The sequence below is a fragment of the Hippoglossus stenolepis genome, chromosome 9, assembly GCF_022539355.2.
Source record: "Hippoglossus stenolepis isolate QCI-W04-F060 chromosome 9, HSTE1.2, whole genome shotgun sequence".
NCBI lineage: Eukaryota > Metazoa > Chordata > Actinopteri > Pleuronectiformes > Pleuronectidae > Hippoglossus > Hippoglossus stenolepis.
Genome location: NC_061491.1, coordinates 20,964,430 through 20,980,369, shown reverse-complemented (window position 1 = coordinate 20,980,369; position 15,940 = coordinate 20,964,430). Strand labels below are relative to the sequence as shown.

The 15,940-nt window shown below is 42.9% G+C and overlaps 1 protein-coding gene across 1 annotated transcript; it reads right to left on the bottom strand.

Moving 5' to 3' along the window:
- Positions 1–670: 670 nt before the first annotated feature.
- prr16 (proline rich 16) lies at positions 671–14,309 on the bottom strand. Its single transcript, XM_035164987.2, has 3 exons — positions 13,398–14,309; positions 7,909–8,994; positions 671–2,817 (listed from the first exon to the last, which is right to left on the bottom strand). Exons 1-2 carry the CDS (start codon positions 13,530–13,532, stop codon positions 8,128–8,130), a joined length of 1,002 nt encoding a protein of 333 aa, XP_035020878.1. The 5' UTR covers positions 13,533–14,309; the 3' UTR covers positions 671–2,817; positions 7,909–8,127.
- Positions 14,310–15,940: the final 1,631 nt, after the last annotated feature.

Here is a 15,940-nt window from a genome sequence, read left to right as displayed (position 1 = left end):
ATTATATTTCTACTAAAAACTAATAAGGTCTCATATCAAGAATTTCTCATTGAAAAATCATAGATGTTATCTTAAATATATCATTTATTTCTACAGAGTCTGATCTGATGGTGACCTCTATTTAATTTATTCATTGTTGTCAATTTCCTCCAACTAAAAGTGCACTCAGTTTCAAATTATTGGACAGCAAAAAAAAGCTCTGCTTCAAAAAATATATAACTTGCATTACTGGTTTCTCATATTAATCATATGCTGTAGTATTATGTATAATACTCTGGGTCAGAGTGTGGATCTGCTGTAGCAGGAATAGATTTAAACAGCCGGGGACAGAACATCAGCGTTAAGGTTAAACACAAACACGTGATGTGTACATGTTTTGTTACAGGGGCTTTAACATCACATTATATAGTACATTGACTCACTGTCCACACACATATTTAATTAATCATTTATTATGTTGGTTATATTTCAGTTGTACTTACCACTATACCACTGTTTCTGTTGGTTTATTCTGCTTTGGCAAAATCTCGCTTTCACAGAATGTACGATTTCAACCATGAATTCAATGCAGCAAAACACAGATTTTCCCAGTTCATAGATATGAACGTGTTATGCTCCAGTCTGAAGACGGCCTCCGTCACTCCATCTGAACCGCTGGCTGCTGTGGCTGATGTTATAGCGTGTGTGACCATGACAAACCACTGTGAATGCATTAGACTATATACTGGAGACAGCCAGTGCCCTGACACCACCAGCCTGCTATCTCACCACACTAATCTCCAATTAACTGATGTAGCTGCTGATGCGATGTAATGTATTTTTCTCTCTGAAAGGTTTGCACCCACTGCCTTTTTTGCTAACGGTGATTACGTGCAATGCGCTCGCAATCAGATTAATTTACTTTATTTCACTCCCAACTCACAGAGTCTTGACATTATGAAGGATTCATTTGCAAGAGCACAGTTTATAACAGAAAATGCAGACATAAAATCAACACCCTGGATACTTGAAATTGTTGCCCAGTCCATAAAATACACACGGACACACAGACATTAAGTGCAAAGTGTTTACTTTTCACAATTATTTTTCCAACAGTTTGTGGACAAACAACAGAATATCACCGATGGCGTTTAGAGACATCCCAATCATCTTTAAAACAGATTCTTGATTGATGCAGGATTTGGTCATGAGTTCAGTCTCTGTGTCCAGTGAGAACAAAGACGTGGAGCTTAAAGGTGGGGGTGCCTCCAGTCTGAATGTGGGGGAAAAACTGTATGCATCGACAAAATGCTCATATATTTATATAAATATATATGATATTCACTTTCTTCTTGTAAAGCACTATGTAATATCTGGTATTAATCAGTGCTGCATGAGAGAACGAATATTTAATTGTAAATGCTTCATTGGCCTAAGCAGCATGTTAATACCTTGGAAATGTATCAGGATAATACAGACTGCAGAATTAACCTGATGAACATCATATAAGGAGATGGGGGGTGGGGGGGGGTTACTTCTAAACTCTTTATTATGGAGAGCAGAGCTCCCTGCATGTTGGACCCACCGACAGACAGCCTCTTCACAGAAATGCATAGAAAAACACAGTGATGGCAGTACAAAGTGAAGAGTCAGTCATGCATTCATTCATTGCCGTGCCTCCTGTCTGATAAAGCACAGCTAGGTATTTGGTTTATGCCGTTTCTCTTCTCCACCCGCCATTTTCTTTCTCGTTCTGTGAAGTTCCTCCACGTTTTAATGCTGAAGCACTTGTTTTCCATCCATACAAACACCATCCTGTTGGTATATATAAATAACTTATCCTGCTCTGCCCTTCTGAAAAAAAAACCACACATGTTCCGCGAGGGAATGTGAGCTTTCGTCAAATTACCTCTCAGTCATCTAACACAATATCAAAAATATCATCTCTTTAAATGTTAAAGTCTCTGTAGAAAAATGTCTGAAATATATAAATATCAAACATGTCCGTGTGTATTTGTATACAAAGAAAATTTGATGCAAATTATTACTTCTTCAAGGGTCCTTTAAAGCTGTAACTATACCACACTGCACCGTACGTCTGCATGTTACTGTGGGATATAAACATAGCGTGCATGGCATCAACTGAGCACATAGATTTAGATGTAATGAACACAATGTCTGGACACAGATCAGTGACCACGTCATCATTCATTTCAAACCATTAGTCTTTCTAAAATACACAGTGATTGTGCATATGGCAACTACTGACATAGTATTACCTTCTTACTATCTGCAGATGGCCAGGCCGACATGTCAGGCTCTCCAGACACAAACAGTTACAATTTCTAAAAGGCAAATTCCATCGGTTGAATGGAGCTATTGATATCCATCTGAGTACGCACAGAGAAAACGCCTGTGTAGACATGAATCACACACTAGCTGACATCATATCACCCCATCTTCTACTTCTTCTACTGAACTCGCCGGTTTACTTTTGATGGATGGGGTTTCAGCAGCATTCTAATCTCTAATTCAACTACTTATAAGTAACAAAAATATCACCTCCACAGCTATAAATTCCTCTGTCTGTATGTCGTTGCACACTGTGACTGCCCTCTCTATTTTTTTTCTGTGGCAGTAACACGTGCCTGGAGGCTTTAGTGCTCAAGTACTATGAATTTGTCCAGAGGATCTTGTCTCCTGTTGATTGAGAGCCATTAGAAAAGGTTGATGCTTGGCCTCGGCACCGGCTCCTGCCGGGGGTTGATCAACCACGCGTTTGATCACTGTGTGAAACAAGCATCCCTTCCACTTGTACCTCAAGTATCTCAATGGGCCCTGCAGAGGAAAAAAGGGGAAACGCATTAGTGTGAAAATCTGACTGTGCACAGGAGAGCCACTTGACCAAGTAGTCACTGCATCAAGCTTGTCCTTTTCACACAGCTAAATGAAAATATACCAAGGTATCATTCCCCAAGCTCAACCACCGGGTGCATACACAAGTCGTCAAAATTAATAGGACTGAACCGTCAGGCACAATTCTGAATGTTCCCTTCCGTGAAAAAGACAAAAGCGAAGACTTCATGACTCTCCTTAAATAGCTGTCAGTTTATTTTCCCCACTTTCTCTCCGTCGAGTCTGGAGTGGTTCATTGAGCAGGGGACCCCATCTGGGTCAGCGTGGCTCTTATAAATCTGATCCTGTTGTTGAAGACGTTGTTTACCTCCTCCGAGGAAGGTGCAGCTGATGCTTCTAACTTTTAACAACCTCCAAAGCAGCGTGAAATCCTCCACATTACGTTTGCTTCGCCACCTAAGCTTTCTAAGTTGCACTGAGCCATCGCGTGCCCTTTGACTCCATCTCACACACATGGCTGCATGTACTCGTGCATGCCTGTTTTGCGCTCTCATGCACCTTTAAACACACACATGTATCCTGTGGACATTAAAATGCATGCATATGAGTGCACGTGGGCATTTTGACGAAAACACACACACCCACTCAATTTTCTTCATAACTTTGTCTGACTCACGGCTAAAGCTGCTGCAAGACGAGCCAGTATTCATCCCTTATGTCCACCAGATTTGCTTTTGAATCCTCTGATGTTCGGCAATGTGGGGCATGACTATTTTGTAGTCTAATGAACTTTGAATACAGTATCTCCACTACAACACAGTTATTTGGCTCCATGCATTTCTCATAACGTTTGAATTTTCAGCGATCATAATAAAATGTAGCTGATGGAGGGAAACAGAAAATCTAAGTAAATGATGCATGCAGAATGGGGATGAGCAAACAGAAAACGGTGTCCCTTGGCAGACTATCACCACCAACAATCAGACAGAGAAACAACAGCTAATTAATATTCACTGGCAAAATGTGTCTCACTCTGACACATTTATTGGGTTTCGTTGCTCACTGTGCACGGTGCCAGGTGAAGGCAAACGGGACAACGCAGTCAGGAGAAGCACTATAAGCTCACGGACAGGTTTACATTCAGACATGTACAGCTCTTACAATCTAACCCATCAGCTCTGTGAGATTTTATATTAATTATGGAGGCAGCATGTTCGCTCATTTACTTAATTAAATGAGGTGTCGCACCAGGGACGTCAGCAGGACACAAGGCTGAAATGAAAGCACACAACCTTTAAATGAAGGAGCCACTACAAACGACAATTCATTATCGGATGCAAAAACAACCAGGAGCCCATTTGTTTTTTCATCCCTAGAAGGTCATTTGTAATCCAAAGGTAAGAAGAGAAGGATGCAGGAGCTGCAGAAGCAGAAGCTTTTGATTAGACATACCAATTTAAAAACTGCAAAAAGGTGTTTGCTGTAAGAGGTGTCAGATTTGATTTAATAATAGTCACCTCGCCCACATATATAGAGAGAAGCATACAGCTGCTGCCGAGTGGTTGAGCGGCATCATGTAAGGAAAGAAAGAGAAAAAGAAATGAGGCAAGAGTGAGAGGGAACGAGTCAGGGAGGGAGAGAAAGACCTGTGAGCTGTGAGCTGTAGGGAGTAGGTCAGTGCAGTTGAGTCAGTACTGACTCACGATGGAGGCGGTGAAGATCCACCTCCTCTGTGCCCATTACAACTTCATCCTCGAGCCCGGAGCACTGGAGCTCAGATCGCCATTTCAAAAACACCTACACCCATTGTCAGAGGAGCAGCGCTCTCTGTGTTAAAAGAACAATCAGATACAAACTAGGAATGGTCAACTAGTGCGACTGTGCAGACAGTTTCTCCCGCTTCCTGCTGTGGTTTCCATTAATGCATGCCCACTTTCCACAAATTCATAAATATGAGGCGACAATTCAATATATAATGAATAATTCAATCATTCATCATCTATACAGCTCATGGTTTGAGAATCCTGGGCAGCAGGAGCCAATCCCTGCTGACATTCAGCAGATGCAGGTTGCCAGTTCATCATAGGGCCAACAAACAAACATCCATGCTAACATTTAAAACTTCAGGCAATTTACTGTCTCCAATTAACCTAAATTACACGTCTTTGGACTTTGGGAGGAGGCAGGAGGTCTCCTCTTGCTGTGAGGAGACAGTGCTCACCACTGAGGCACCTTGTCGACCTTGACCTTAACTTATAATTTAGAACACATTTTCAAAGCATATTCACATTCATAGGATATGACTTGATGATATATTGTTAAAGTGCAACAACAACCATTACAAACAGGACTTAGAAGTAACCCTCAGTGCACCAACATGTGTCCAGCTGTGTCTGATAAGCCTAAAAGATTGATGAAGTTCCTGATTTAAAAACATTATAATGTATTTATGGTATTAATAAGTTCTCATTTATCAAGTTCCTGCTTAAACCTGCTTGTGATTGGACTGTATTTATCATTACTTCTTTTGTCACATGATTAAACGGTTTCTTTGGTTTTGCTTCTGAAACTCAGGTATTGCATCAGCACTCGTGCAAAGAAATTTAGAACAATAACGAGGCCTAGTGAAAACAGCAATGTCCACAGTCAGATGTAATAGAAAACAGAATTGTGAGTTTGAAAAGAGATAATAACTCATAAAGTGCTCACACTTCGACATTTGCTGTCAAAGCTTTCAGACAACATTGCATCTCCTCTCTTTGAGTTGTGCACATACTCAAGGTCTTTTTAGCTTCGGTGTTGTGGCAACTGAACAACAAAATTCAATAACTTCAATCTTACAAACAGCATATTTGACTTAGTGGAAAAAAACGAAAATGAAAACTGACTTAAATTCAGAGTAGGACACTAATCTGGTTAAAAACACAAAAAAAGGGGAATAATTTAGTTTCCAAACACTGTGCAAGGCCCGTGCACACACAGACAAATTCCTTTACTTTCTCAGTGTGTGTTCTCTTAATCAAAGGATGCCAAGTCCATTGTGTTAATTTCCTCGGTTCATTGAATACTGCATTAAGGCAGTTCTACAGTAGCAAAAAACCCTATTGATGAAACTGGCTGTATTCCATCCTGTAACACTACCTTGTGTGGCTGTGTAACTGCGGCGCCTGGGTGTGTGTGTGTGTGTGTGTGTGTGTGTGTGTGTGTGTGTGTGTGTGTGTGTGTGTGATCTCTCATGCTGCTGCCAGACTCATTAGGATCCATTAATTTGAGGTAAATGCAGTGAATGTCGTACAGTGAGAGCAATCATCCTGAGGACAAACATGCATTCACATATGCTCCCACACAGCACAACCAAGGCAGCGCCAGCCACCGTTGCATTACCATCTTTCTCTCTTTCTCTCTGCCTCTCTCATCCCCCCTTCTCTCTCTCTCACTCTTTCTCTCTCTCACATTCTTCCTCACATCCTCATCCCCTCACTCTCATCCACTGATCCCTAATCCAGACGCTGATTTTAGATTGTGAGGCCAGCGAGGTCGTGCATTGGATTTTGGCATCAGCGCGTGCTATTTCATACACTGATTTTCTCAGCTTTAACCTCCAAGCTTCCCACCCCCGCAAGTCTAAATAGACACAAATGTGTATATTAAATGCACTGTTTACATAACACCCTGCCCCCTAAAGCACACACACATCATCCCCCTCACACAAACACGTTTATTTCACCTTTCAGTCCCTTCCCTTCTTTCCTCACTTCCTTCCTTAGCATGTTCTCTCTCTCTCTCTGTTTATCATAAGAAATATGTGCCGCGGCAGTTCAGAGCTTTGTCAAGGCTAATGTTGGAACAAAGGCTGTCTGAGGCACTGCTTTATCTCCTGTAGTCTAATCCAGCTAATTAAGGGCATCGCTGAGAGGAACTGGTGCTACTATTCTCATCCAACTCCAGGGTATAGCGTCTCCCCTATGTCTGCCAAACTGACGTGTGCACTCACACACACACACACACACCTATGCACACACACACCCTAATTAAAGATTCCTAGACACTCATTATACAAGAATGATTTCAGATATATATATATATTCAACATCTCAACAGCATGCACAAATGTTTGCGCACACACACGCAGGGAGCAAAGGCTTTATCAAATATGCTTCTTCATCAAAGCGAGTAAAAGGAGGACCAACTGTTCATGTAGACTGATGGTGCTGATATTACCGCTGATTTATGTTCCCCTAAGGAAATAAAAGTCCATCATGCTTTCTGCCAGACTATCTCCTCGTGCAAGAGCAGAATTCATTAGCCCCCTGTCCATTTAGCCTCGTAGATATCACAGGGTGTGATAATGGGGGTCTGCACAAATGGGAGCTGGAGTTGCTAAATATGAGTTGTGTTAGAAAATGAAATAGCGGATTTTTCAATTAGGATTTACTGTAAAGTCATTAGTAGACATTTTTGAATATTTAACACTTCTATTTGTCACTCGCTTCCTCACTTTTCTCACTCCCACAGTCTGACACACTAGTCAATCTCACAACCCTAATGGTTCATCTGTCAGGGCTCGTGTGGAGGTATCGATGCCTTTGTGTATTCTCTAGCAGCCTTTACCTGTGTGTCTGTGTGGTGTAAAGAGTTGTTTAGGTGTATGGAAAGATCTTGAGGGCTTTTTGATGAAATCTGAGGGAAGCTGGTTTTCTTGTTCCAACCAGAAGGACATGAATTAATCAGAGCCCTTCTCTGAAGAACTTCCTGAGTTTGAGGCTCGTTAGTACCGAGAGCTTCCAGAAAGACACAAATACAATTTAGCTTTAGTGTTGTCAGCAGCCCTACGTGAATTTTTTAACGTCCCTGTACATTTTTCTGTCAATGCTCGCTGCCTGCAAACATCGTTCTCTGCACACATGCGCCTATGCACCCACTCATAAATACAAACGGTCATGAATATACAATACATAAACAAACAGTTGTATGCAGACACACTTGCAGATACGTGTCAGTGCATGCAGTTGCTCCTATGCTTCCTCTGTTTCTCCTCTTGACAAACACAATCATACATGCACAAAGACTCACCGCTTCTTCCAGATCTGTCTGTGTACGTCTCAGCGCCCTTGGCAATTCCTTCCTCTCTATTCTACTCACTTTAGCCATCCTTTTGTTTCCTATTTCCCAAACCTTCCTCTCTGTGTTTGGTTAATCCAAAGTTCAACCGGAGCAGAAATCTCTCTTAAAGTAGAAAACACTATGAATGATTCAAGAATGTTTAAGGTCGACAGAACAGGGGAGTCGGTGTCAAACCGTGGTGGTGGTTGATTTGCGAAGGATTGTTTTCTGGGGCTTGAGGGAAGGCGGGTGAGGAGGCACAAAAGGTGGAGGAGCGTTCGCTGTCGGTGGGAAACTGTGGCTGAACGGGAGGCCGCCGTTTTCCAACATGAGATCATGAGGAAGAGCATGATGTGGAGGAGGGGAGGAGGAAGAGCAGCAGTGTACCGGGCTAAGCCTCAAGTCGCTCAGCTCGGCCTGTAAGTGTAGTTCTGTGTCGTCCACGTCGTACTGGAGGTCGCAGTCCGGGCAGTAGCCGTGGTACTGGACCTTCTCGCTGAAACGGACACGCTCCCTCTCACGAGGCTCCCTACGAGGGGCCTTTGGGCATTTGTTTTTTTCATGACGGAGAAGGGGCATGGGCCTGGGCAATGTAGGAACAAGCCCGGACTCAGGGAACCCGCTGTCACTCGAAAGGAAACATGGCGTGGAGGAGAATAAATCCCTGGTTTTCAACGGGAAAACCCCGCCATTCCTCAACAGAGACCCGTTAGCCTTGGATATATTCCCTGATAACATTAAAGTCGGATGAGGCAGATTCTTCATGTTGTGATCCTCGGCTCTTAGCGGCGTATGTCTTGGTGGTGGTAAGGGCGGGTGGGCTTTCCTCAGCACAGTCAGTACTGCAGGAGGGTGGACAGGGACCGGGACGATGGGCCCAGGGGTTTTAAAGATGAAGTCCTCGGGGAAGAGCTTCATCTTCTCCAGGCTGGAAACGGTGGTCGTGGTGGTGGTGGAGCTCGAGCTGGAGTTGAGGGTGTCTGTCTTAGAGCTGTCTGTCATTCCGTCCTCCTCCAGTTGCAGGTCACAAGTCAGGGTGTCGATGTCATGGACGACCTGGTGACAAGAAGACATGTCACTTTGACAGCTGAGGACAGGAATGACAAAAAATGAACCCTAACCCCAACTCTAATGCCTGAGAGGAGGAAATCAAAAATCAACGCTAAAATAAAAGAAGACACTGTTTACAGGGGGAAATAATGATTATCCAAAAAGAAGTCTGTCGGGCAAAAAAAGAAGATTTGAGAAGAACATTTGTTCTTTTCAGGATTGAGTGTCTTAATCTCCTCACATTCCTAATTAATGAATTAAAAATAAAACATTGTATAAAATCGAAAGACATGAATAGATTTATGAGATGAAAAATTAATTAAGATATCATTGTGACAACGACGGCCCGGCAGAAAAGAAATATCACTAAAATTTATGGGACCGGCCATGAGCCTGCCAGACTCTGACTTACATGATACACGGCAACAATCCCATGCACCAACACAACTGAGAGAGTATACCGACAACATCCTGAGAACCCAGACATGAACAATACCATTTAGAAGATAGGATCAGTGTTAGGGATGAACGAATAAACATTGTAAAGGACAAACTCAGGGATAAAACAAGTAGAAACAGGTACAGAAATGAAAAATCAACCGACAAAGATTAACACTATAAAACAAGCACAACTCAGGCAGGCAGAGTGAATAAACCCCACGTTGAAACAAATGCTATGAGAAGGAAGATCCATTCCCACTAACAATGATATTATATTCCTGAGCTGAACAGCACAGTTAACAATTCATCATGGCACGAATTAATTCCAAGCAAGCGACTTTGGTGTGACAGAAAAACAAAGACAGATCCAGATATTTTACAAAAAGCTAAATCGCTTCAGAAATCCACTCTGCGAGGAACACAATTTCCAAGAGCAAATACTTTATCAGTTGCAGTTGTGAGACATTGTTCACAGTGTGTCAGGGTTGAACAGGAGAGAGAAGAGATGCAGGGTGACATAGACCACTGAATATTCTTGGAAAAGGAATGTGTAAAAAAATCCATTCAAATATTTGAATGATTACAAAAGGAGACAATAAACTGAAGGACGAGGAATGGTAGAAATCTCCGCTCATGCAGTGAAGCAGAAATTAATATTGAAAGTTTTTGTTTTCCTCAGGACCCCATGCAGACAGTGGATATTTGCATCTGAAGATAATTCCTTTGTCCTCCAAGAGGAAATGTGTTTTCACAGCCGGCACAGAGGAATATTAAAGAACTCCCGCAGCAGAAATTTGGTTTGCTGACACTCAATACTCAATACTGGAACTAATTGTAGGGGGTGCAATGGCACAAGTTTAGATAACACATAAAACACACAATTTACAGAGATGCAAACATTATAACTCTACAAAACATGCTGAACAACTTGGAGTGATGCTCGACTGAAATTCATTCAACATCCACCGATCTACATGCAGCAGCAAAAGGCAAATAAAGGCCTGACTACACAACTAAAAAGTAAAACTACAATGGCTGTGGAGTGGATACATCTGCCACGGCCCAACAGTCCCCTTATGAAACTACATTTAATTTAACCAGATCCAGATTTATATCCTGCACCAAATTGCAGGATATAACAGTCCCCTAAATATGCCAGATTTTTCTCAACAAGATCCATGAATTATTCTCTGAGAAATCAGGGCTGCAAAAAATGCTGCAAAACGTCTCACAATCTACAAGAAGGTGAAAAAATAAATCCTGCATCCACCACCAAAATGTAATGGGTTCTTTCTTGGCCCATGTATCATCCTTACAGCAGGTTTCACGGTAATCCCTGCAGTAGTTTTTGTGTAAGCTTGCTTACAAACAAACAAATCAACAAACAAGACAGGGGTGAAAACATAACCTCCTTGGCAGAGGAAGTTAGGGCCACAGGACACTAAGTGAAACAGCTCTGGTTGTTATCTTATTAAATTCTGTCCTCTTAAGGCAAACACTTACTCTGTGGACAAAGTTAGTCTCCCATACTTTTATTTCTGCACTGCTGAGACGATAACTAGAGGCTGGGAGGACTGAAATTGCATGCTCACATAAACATTGCCCAAGGAACCATTAGCATGGGGGATTCAATTAAAAAAAGGCAGTTTAACAAACAAAACTACACATGATGCTAAACCCTGCTGGGAACTGAAAACTGATTCAACAGTATGATGTCCACTATGTTCAGCCATTTCCAGAAGTCCGTCCAAAAAATATTCCCACTGGAGACGAGTGTTTACTGGTTCTCTTCCCTTGATGGAGTTATTATTGCATCAATGCCCAGAACTGAAGTGTGGTGTTGGACATTTTATTACTGGCTGCCTGATTATTGACCATCCAGCAGTGGAATATCTGAACAGGATCTGAAATCAAATGAGTTGAGGTCGTGGTATCATGCAGCTGAAATAACTTGTAAAGAAAATGCACCAGAAAAGTAAAGTTAATGCATTCATGAAATAATTACCACAAAGACAATGTGCTTGTGTTCATTTGCTGGATTAGTTATCTCAGAGTACCCGGTGCATTAGCCCTCTGTGAAACACCACTGCTATCATCCAGCGGTTTGAAATGCATGTTCAAACAGTGGCTTGAGAAGAGGCTGCGAGAGAGAAATGAAGAGCGAGTGATGAGGAGGGAAACAGAGAGCGAGGAAGAGTGACTGAGAGGGAGAGATAAATAGGAAGAAAGCTGGGCCAGCGAAGGCAATGGAGCTAAATTCTCCATGCAGTCTCTAAATGGATAATTTGTTGGGACACATACAAGAGGTAATACCAGTATCCCAGCGTGCAGGCCCTGCTGTAGGCCAGGCAGTTTCAGCAGCTGAGCCAAGCATCTGGGCAGGGTCCCTCCTCGGAGCCAGGCTCAGCTCCAGCCCTGTTTGTGGGTTATAACAAATAACTGCATTTCAAATGGATTATAACCCAAATACTGGATTTGATAGTAACACCCCCAGGTATGTTTTTGGCATGTGTGTGCGTGTGTGGTGTCAGAATAACTGATCCTCTGCACAGTTTCCTGCCAGCAGAAAAAGAAAAAGAAAGAGGGCACATCATGAAAAAAGATCACAATAGATTACAATGCCTTCTTGTTCTCATTCATTCCTGGTGCCTGCTGTGAGACATTGTGAACTGCTGGAAGAAAAGAAGAAAAAAAACACAAAGAAGTCTAATTCAGCTCAACTTGCAGAAGCAGAGCGAGAGGAAGAGGAGCTGAGAGGCAGAAGGAGACAGATGCTGTGTCGACTAACCCATCCATAATGTAGGAACGCGAGGCTGTGCGCAATAGGGTTTTATTAGAATGACAGGCTGTCGTGTAAGGGTGAGATGTTCGGCACAGTGGGTCGTACATGCCTGGTGTGTGGCAGGTGGAGGGATGTTAACATGAAAACAGGTAAGACTGCAGCTATTACAGCGGAAGTGGCAGGGAAGGACTCAGTGATTGGCGTTAGTGGAAACACTTACAAAGGCAAACACTGCAATGTGATTGAAATGAAAGGAAAAAACGTCTCTGCAGGGAGGCTCTGTAAGGGAGTTTTGCTCTATGAATGTAAAATACACCCATATAATGCCTGAATCTGTCAGAGACCCCCCTGACTACCAGTCAGCACCCCTGTCTCTGCATCGCCGAGATTTTGGATATAGCCGAACAGACAGCTGAGAGTTCTGATCCTTAACAGGGACTATAGAGAGGGAGAGGAAGGAGAACAACAAGAGATAAAGACAGGATGAAGATGAGTGGCTGCGATAAATCCAGACATGTGGTGAAAGATAACAAACGACAAAGAAAGCTGCAGATAAAGCAACGCCAGGAGATATCGAGAGGAGGAAGTAGCTGAAAAGAAAAAGACAACTGCTCTGTTATTATTATGTGTCTTGTTTTTTTTCCTTTGGCAGGAGATAATTCCCGGCAAACAACCGTCAGCATTAAGATGATGAAATGCAAGGCAAAAAAAGTGCCTTCCTGGTTCAACCAACGTGTCCATTAAATATTAACTGTGATTGCATTTTTCTCACTTTCATCAAAAGCCTGAGTGAGTCAGGGGCGAAGACGCCTGTCCTGTCATTTCGCACCCAGCATCCTCCTGTGTCACATCTTTCATATTGGAGATAATGATCACATGCAATAGTGGGTAGCGTGGGTAGCGTGTGTGAGTGTGTGTGTGTGTGTGTGTGTGTGTGTGTGTGTGTGTGTGTGTGTGTGTGTGTGTGTGTGTGTGTGTGTGTGTGTGTGTGTGTGTGTGTGTGTTTGTCAAAGCCGCCTCGAGGCCCCAGTGAGTTGGACCTCAGCCTCTCATCTCCTCCAACACAACAATGCCTAGAAAGAGCATCCCCACAAGCAGCCTGCAGAGATGCTGGAACACAGCAAAACACATGGCACACGGTTTATGGAGCTTATGGCATCTTATGGTGTGTGTCCCTCTCATTTACCTCCTTCAGCTCTTTGGCTACATCCTTCAGGTCTCCCAGGATGGTCTCCAAATTCTTCACGATTGTCTTGATCTCCTTTTTCACTTTCACTTTGGAGACTACTCCTTCAGCCTCCGCATTAGGTTTTCCTGACATCCTTCGCTTTGTCTATTTCCGCAAGGATCTGGGGTCAAATCCTTCGCTCGCCACGCTGCCACTTTGCCGACGCATTTCTCGTGTTCTCATCCAGTCCTCCGCTCCCGGTTACTTTTCTGCTCCTACATCACTGCCAGGACGGAGCCAAGTGGCGTCGGCCAGCGTTGTGTATCCGCCACCAGGCATGCGCAATGGAGCGTGCAGCACAGAAACAGAACCGTGATGATCAGGTATTGGACCCATAGTGTCTGCGAGAAACTACATCCACAGGTTTTTGCGCAACCTTTACGCGTCCGTGTCCCACATCTGCGCAAAAATGACGCGCCAGGGGTGCCCCTCGCGTGCGAAGAGCGCTAAATTCAACATCCTAGGATGGAAATGTCCAACAGGAAAAAGAAAAAGAAAGGTGTTAGTAAATAAAGAGAGGAAGATGACAGAGAGAGAGAGAGAGAGAGAGAGAGAGAGAGAGAGAGAGAGAGAGAGAGAGAGAGAGAGAGAGTCCAGGCTGTGATCCAGAAGCGTTACTGCGTCCGTCGTTACTGTGATGGTCCATAATCCTCAGGCATCATCGACACACAACTGTAACACACTCCCCGTGGGTTTTCCTTAGATAACATGCGGTGTGGGGTGATGATGCACCCCGGAGAGGTGATGATGATGATGGTGATGATGATGATGAAGATGTTAGGTACCGACACCCCAGAGCTGCTCCAATCTCCACCGGAAAAACACCCGGTCACTGTCATCCTGTCTCCATCTCAGCCTCCGTCCGTGGAGAGTCTGAGCCAAGCAGAGAGAGAGAGAGAGAGAGAGAGAGAGAGAGAGAGAGAGAGAGAGAGAGAGAGAGAGAGAGAGAGAGAGAGAGAGAGAGAGAGAGAGAGAGAGAGAGAGAGAGAGAGAGAGAGAGAGAGAGAGAGAGAGAGAGAGGAGAGAGAAGAGAGAGGGGGGGGAGCTCTATCCCATTTCATAACAAGCAGCCATGCAGAGGTTGAAGAGGTCTCACATTTATAATCATGTTATACCCAGATCTGCTGTGTTGTGTTGTGTTGTGTTGTGTTGTGTTGTGTTCATGGACGGATGATGAGAAATTGGGCCCCTGGGGTACAGACAAGAACCCCCCCAACCTTCACTCTCCTTCATGACACCCAGACTGAAAGAGACAAATATTGACAAATAGTCTGTTAAGTGTGGTTATGAGTCTCTCTCTCTCTCTCTCTCTCTCTCTCTCTCTCTCTCTCTCTCTCTCTCTCACTCTCTCTATGATGTTACGTGACAATTTTTAAAAATCTCTTTTCATCTCCATTTGTGTCTCTAGTTGTTGCTTTTCATTTATATTTCTTTGTGGTAATTGTGTGTCTCTACACAGTCGTTTTGCATCTATGTTTTGGGTCTGTGGTTATTTTTGAACTCTTACCGGTTACTATTATTATTCAGAAGTGCCTTTAACTGTATTTACAAGGTCACGACATCACTGCAATTTATTATAATAGTTATTTTTCTAGACATTTGTATCTATTTTCAAATGTATATTTTTTTTTTTACCTAACCCTATTCAACGTAATATTAAATATTTATACAGGTTTATATGTTTATTTTCAACAACAACAACAACAACAACAACAACAACAACACACCAGAGCGATGCTTGGTGCAGGGCAGCACTGGGGCCGTACTGGGGGCCGGGGGACTACTTGGCGTAGTCAGCAGAAAATCCACCAGGAAGTGAGCTGGATGGATATTTCTTTGTGGTCATTTTGTTTCTCTACACAGTTGCTTTGCATCTCTTAGATGTTTTGCAACTCTGTGGTAAAAAATGTTTCTCTCCTTCTGGACACTTTGCATCTTCATGATCAGCTGCTGGTCATGATCAGTCCTAGGGTTTACATCTTTTTTTTAAATTTCAACATATCTAACTCCTATTAAAGGAGTCAAACTACATATGTAATATTGGCTATAAAAGATAGAAAAGTATTTTGAGTATAATGACATTGACTGGGTTGTTTTTCCACAGGAAGTTTTCCCCATTTTGCTTTTTGTTGCAGACGTGGTGAAAGGTGCTTTAATAAGGTAAAAGGCAGCAGCACAATGTGTTGATGGGGAACGCTCATCAAATAGACAAAGTAGTAGAAGTAAGGCTGCAGATTATGACTTTTTCAGGATGTCAATTAATCTGCTGATTATTTTTCTGTTTTAATTGATTTGTCGTTTAGTTGATGAAATGTCCATCACATTTTCTCGTGGTCCAAGGTGAGAAAAAGCAGAACATCTTCATGTCTGAGAGGCTGAAAACAACATTTTGCATTGTTGCATAAAAACACTGAACAGGTAAAGGATCGTCTTCATGGTCACAGGATGTTTCTTCAGTTGTTCGACTAATCGACTGTCGCTGCAGAGATTAAAACATACTC